The sequence below is a fragment of the Gekko japonicus genome, unplaced genomic scaffold (assembly GCF_001447785.1).
Source record: "Gekko japonicus isolate JY-2015 unplaced genomic scaffold, Gekko_japonicus_V1.1 scaffold2698, whole genome shotgun sequence".
NCBI lineage: Eukaryota > Metazoa > Chordata > Lepidosauria > Squamata > Gekkonidae > Gekko > Gekko japonicus.
Window position 1 is genome coordinate 46,275 of NW_015162558.1, and position 5,999 is coordinate 52,273.

General features: G+C 48.2%; 1 protein-coding gene across 1 annotated transcript in view; it reads left to right on the forward strand.

Annotated features, from left to right (window-relative positions):
* The first annotated feature begins 259 nt into the window (after positions 1-259).
* Positions 260-5,999, forward strand: part of MMP25 (matrix metallopeptidase 25) — a 30,690-nt gene continuing 24,950 nt past the window's right edge. The window contains exon 1 of the mRNA XM_015406375.1: positions 260-358. Coding sequence (XP_015261861.1) covers positions 260-358 — 99 coding nt within the window. The remainder of the gene's footprint in view (positions 359-5,999) is intronic.

Here is a 5,999-nt window from a genome sequence, read left to right on the forward strand (position 1 = left end):
CAACTTTGCCTCCTCTCCCCACTAGGCCCTGCTCCCCCACTACAGGAAGTCACAGTTCCCATCCTTTCTCTTTCTCTTTCCCCCTGCAGATCTCTCTCCCCTCCAGGAAGCCTGGTGTTTCTGTGTTACTCTATGGATTTACCCAGCTGGAGGAGACAGAGAGAAGTGAGACAGGAAGAAGGGAAGGGAGGGGGGAGCTGCTCTATATAGGGGCAAGGCTGTGGCCGGAGGCACCACTGAGCGCCGTAGCCCAGCCAAGATGCTGCTGCTGACTGAGGTCCTGGTTTCTCTCTTCCTCTGGAGCATCCCCTGGACCAGAGTGAGATCCTCCAATGGCCACAAGATCAGCAAGGGGGTGGTGAGTTCAGGATGCAGGGGAAGAAGTGTGCTGGGGGTGGGTGGGTTGAATTCACTGGTTCAGGTTAAAGGGGTTTGGGAGTCCAGGACTCCCTGAGTTTTCTGGGAAGATAGGAAAGATCTAGTATTAGGAAAGGGAGGGAGGAGTTGGGATAGTGGGATTCCCTAGGACGAGAATTGGGGGTCAAGGGTAGTAAATCAAAGCCAGGAGCCCCTGAGAGAGGAATGGGGTGCAAGGGGGCTGAAAGAAGGGGGCAGGAAAGCCGGACCAGGCAAAGGCTCTTGGAAGGAGACACAGAGGTCTAGTGGGATGTAATGAGAGGGGCTCGGAAATCCTGGGTTCTCTGGTAGTAGGGGGCTTATAGCGACTACCTTTTGTTTCTTTCCCCAAAAGGAAGGATGTCAGAGTGGGAAATTGATCTGTCTCCTTGGGGTTTCATGTTACAAACCGCCTCCAGTTGGGAAAGAATTGATCCCTTTAACGCCTGTTTCCTTCCTCCTCCCCACCCCCTTCCCCTGGAGATAAATTGCCTCTTCTTCCTACTTTTCAATCAGGTCCCATCCCCCCACCCCCACCCCAGTTTACACCCAAGGAAAGAAATGCCTTCCAGTTTGGTTTCTCCCTTCTCTCCACAGGAGAGCAGAGAGATTCTGTCATTTATAAGTTGATGGCTCCAGCACTACTTTTTAGCTTACTTTTTAAAATCACTCCAGGCCTCAGGAGAAATCTGTTTATTTGAGGAACAAGGAAATTTTTCTGAATATGTGGAGCAGGTTTGGGGTGTGTGTGTGTATGTGTGTGTGAATTATCTTCTGGCTTCGCTGTATATGCAAATTTGTACTCTCTGCCTCTGAGAAACTTGGTTAGCAACTGTGATTGCATCTCTGTAAGCTTTTCCACAGTGATCACGTAGCACACGGGTCACCCCAGATCCTTGATCCTTTAGAAATCCAGTTGATATAGGCAAGGAGAGTAGTTGCAGCTGAAATGGAGCATCACATTTCTTTGCAATGGTTCCTGCGCCCCATGGGGCCAGATTTTTTTTCTTCGCACCGCCAGGATCCCTGACTGAGACACCCAAAACAAGCCAAGTGGTGCCCTTCCTCAAACAAACTTTCAAAGAAGTGGCCTGCAGGCACCTTTTCTATGCTAAAAGACACTCAAAGGGTACCACACGAGGATTTTGGTGTGAATCAAAAATGATGTCCAAAACCAAAATCCAGGTGATAACTTATTAAAGTGAGATAGAGTGAAAAAAAACCACAAGCTGACCAGATCGACCCCATTCTGCACGCTTTCAGGTTCTTCAGAACACTTCATCAGGTAAATGTCTAGAAGCGATGAAGCGTTGTCGAGAACTCTTAAGCCTGCTCCAGCCAGTGTGGTGTAGTGGTTAAGGGCAGCAGACACTAATCTCAGAGAACCAGGTTTGATTCCCCTCTCCTCCTCCACATGAAGCCTGCTGGGTCCTTGGGCTCTGTCAGAACTCCCTCAGCCCCACCTACCCTGCAAGGTGCCTTCCCCAGGTGTTGCGGAAGGTGTTGCCCCCTCGCACTGGTATGCAGTTTGGCTCACTTGCTTAAGTCGTCTGCTGCTGTTGAACAAGCACCTAAATTTCGCAGCTCACCGGCTTGCTGCTTGTGGCGAGGGTTAATGGATGGGAGTGCTGTTTGGGCACCAGCCCGGAGACGGATAGCCTCCGCCCTCCCCCCAGCTTCACAACTTCTTCTCTCCTCCTGCATCAATTCCCTGTCTCCAGAAACAGACTGACCTGCTCTTTCAAAGTTATTTCCAGTGAGACAAAAGGCAATGAATATTTCAGAATGGTTCTTGCATGTTTCAAAAGTGCTTTATTATAAAAGATTGATAAAACACCGGCAGGAAAATCCTCTGTCCTCTCGGCCTCTGGCTTCCTGTGCTCACCTCCCGGGGGGGGGGGGGGAGAATCCTCTCATCTAGAGCTCAGGATGGAGCCGTGCAGCTCTCTCAGAGCAATGATCCATTAACAAGAATTTTTGTTGTGGTTGTTCTTTCCTCTGGAAAATAATTTCCACCAGCATCTTTTGGCCTTTCTAAAATAGATGGACACTCATCCTGCCCACCAGCTGGAAACAGCAGAGGCGTGTAAGCGTGTATTATATATATATATGTATAGATGGACACTCATCCTGCCCAACAGCTGGAAACAGCAGAGGCGTCTAAGCGTGTATAATATATATATATATATGTATAGATGGACACTCATCCTGCCCAACAGCTGGAAACAGCAGAGGCGTCTAAGCGTGTATAATATATATATATGTATAGATGGACACTCATCCTGCCCAACAGCTGGAAACAGCAGAGGCGTCTAAGCGTGTATAATATATATATATATATGTATAGATGGACACTCATCCTGCCCAACAGCTGGAAACAGCAGAGGCGTCTAAGCGTGTATAATATATATATATATATGTATAGATGGACACTCATCCTGCCCAACAGCTGGAAACAGCAGAGGCGTCTAAGCGTGTATAATATATATATATATATGTATAGATGGACACTCATCCTGCCCAACAGCTGGAAACAGCAGAGGCGTCTAAGCGTGTATAATATATATATATATATGTATAGATGGACACTCATCCTGCCCAACAGCTGGAAACAGCAGAGGCGTCTAAGCGTGTATAATATATATATATATATGTATAGATGGACACTCATCCTGCCCAACAGCTGGAAACAGCAGAGGACTGAGCAGCTTCCAGCCACCGGCTGCCCTCGAGTTCCCAGAGTGTTCCCTGTGCATGCGGAGGGAACACTCTTTTAGTTTTGGGGGGATTTAAATATCCCCTGTATACTTTTTTCAACTTTTTAGATTTTTCTGCAGACCTGGAGACTACTCCAAGTGTGCAGGAAAATCTCCCTGCCCCCCACGTGCCCCCGATGTGCAGATTTAGATATCCACACGCAGGGGGCACCTTGGCAATTAGATATATAGATGGACACTCATCCTGCCCACCAGCTGGAAACATATATAGGACTGAGAGAAACTGACTATCCCGGAAACGGAGGCAAAGGGGGTTGTTGTGGGGAGGTCATGGGGGTCCAGAGAAACAAGGGGGCGGCTCTTGGATTCCACTGTGGCCTCGAAGGACTGAAACAAAGGAGCCTTTGAACATGGTCGGGGGCCGCGATGAACCGGGAATCTCTGAATCTCGCTGGAGCAAAGTCTCCACTCGAGAGGATGTTGCTGGGAGCTCCCCCCCCCCTTCTAGGCAACACTCCTGCCCTGGTCTTTCCCGCAGCCCCACCAGGGACATGCGAAGTTGCTGTATAATGCGAGTCAGGCCACCTGCCCCGATACGGCTTGTTCTGACCAGCAGCAGCTCAAACAGAAGGTCTTTCTCACAATCTGCAATTCTTAAAAAACAAAAACGGAGAAGCTACGGATTGAACCTGGGGGGGGGGGGTTCTGGAGACCAAAGCAGGTTTTAACTGTTGGGCCCTTTCCCAGGGGGCAAATAGATGGGGGGGGAGGGTCAGGAAACAGCTGGAAGAGCCCAGTGGCCATTCTTAACACTGCCCATTTTCAGGTCTCATTCACACAAACAAGATAAGATAGTACAACTGTTGAGGGTCGCCTGGTCCGGGAAAGGAAACGTCTGAAGATTTGGGGGTTGAACCTGGGGAAGACAGAACCACAGTGGGGCACAGTGCCACAGAGTCCGTCCTCCAAAGCATCCCTTTTTCTCCAGGGGAACTGATCTCTGGAGTCTGGAGATGAGCTGTAACTCCAGGAGATCCCCAGGTCCCACCTGGAGGCTGGCATCCCTACCCGGACCGTTCTTAAACGATAGTATCTCAAACGGCAGTCGTATTGCAGGCAGATTCGTTGTCTCACATATATGTTTAAAAGTCCCTTCACATATAATACAAAGCTTTTCAGAGAGAGAGAGAGAGCACCAGCATGGTACAGTGGCTGATGTGGGAGACCAGATTCGAATCACTCATTCTGCCATGGAAGTTGGCTGGGTGACCTTCGGCCAGTCACACACTCTCAGCCTAACCTACCTCGCAGGGTTGTGAGGATTAGAGGAGAGGAGAATGATGCCAGCTGCTCTGGGTCCCCATTGAGGTGACAGCTGGAGGATAAGTGAAGAAAATAAAGTAATGAATAAAATAACATCTAGGCTAGCCCTCATAATAATAATAATAATGATGATGATAATGATAATAATATACTTTATTGTCATTGTACATAGGTAAAGGTAAAGGTTCCAATTAAAGATGCAATCATTTAGGTGATCTACAACAATACTCATATACACTCACGCACCATTCACTACTGTCCCATTACTCCCTTAAGGTTCACATAACAACTTAAAACCACCAATGTCACCCAAATTCCAATTTCATACAGCATTTAAGGTAATAATAGCTCTCGAATAAAAACTATTTTTTAATCTATTTGTCCTTGCTTTAATTGTCCTATATCTTCTGCCCGAAGGCAGCAGTTCAAACAGGGAATGTTCAGGATGTGACAAGTCCTGCAAAATGTTCTTTGCTTTTTTCAAACATCGAGAACTTTACAATTCCTCCAGGAATGGGAGAGGGCAGCCAATGATCTTCTGGGCTGTAATAACAACTCTCTGGAGTGCTTTCCTCTCCACAGCCGTACAACTGGCAAACCAGGCACAAACGCAATATATTAAAATGCTCTCTATTGAGCAGCGATAGAAGGACATCAATGTTTTCTCACTCAAGTTATTTTTCTTTAAAAGTCTGAGAAAAAAGAGCCTCTGCTGGGCCTTCTTCACCAGAGCAATGGTGTTAGCGCTCCAGGTCAAATTTTGCTCAATAGTCACTCCCAAAATAGTCCCTCACAATTTTGGATGCACAGGGAGGGTTTGGGGGGGCTTATGTGAAAGAGTGGCCATGCATTCCCCCCCCCGCCCCCCAGCAGTCTGAGGACCTCCTGTCCAATGCAAGTTTTATCACCTCGCCTGCTGTTGGCGCTGTCAGAGCCCTGACTTAAAGAGGTCCCTGGCTGTGACAAGACCGGAAAGCGAGCTGAGCACTGAAGGGAGGAATCTCAATGTGGAAAGGAAAAGAAAACCCGACAGACGCGCACAGTGAAAGCGAGGGGAAACACCCGTGCATAACAGGCCCTCGTCTAGGCAGGCAGGCAGCACAGATGAAGTGGCAGACGGCTGAGGTGGCAGAGTGAGCCATATCACAGACTGTGGGCGAGGGATTTTATTTTTCAAAATTCCCCGACATTAGTAATCGACTATAAGTGGAAGTCTGGGTGCAAAGGGCTGGGCTAGAACTTTTCTCTCTTGTGTGCTTTTTATGTGCAGGTTGGTTTGTTTTTCCAGCGTGGTGGAGCCTGTGACTTTTTCACTTGTAGTCTGAAACGGAAGCATCCATTTTGCCACCTTACCATTTCATCACCTAATCCTTCTTAGTCGCCTTGTGCAAGGGGGACGAGGTGGTAGAATCCATTTTGCCACCTTACCATTTCATCACCTAATCCTTCTTAGTCGCCTTGTGCAAGGGGGACGAGGTGGTAGAATCCATTTTGCCACCTTACCATTTCATCACCTAATCCTTCTTAGTCGCCTTGTGCAAGGGGGACGAGGTGGTAGAATGC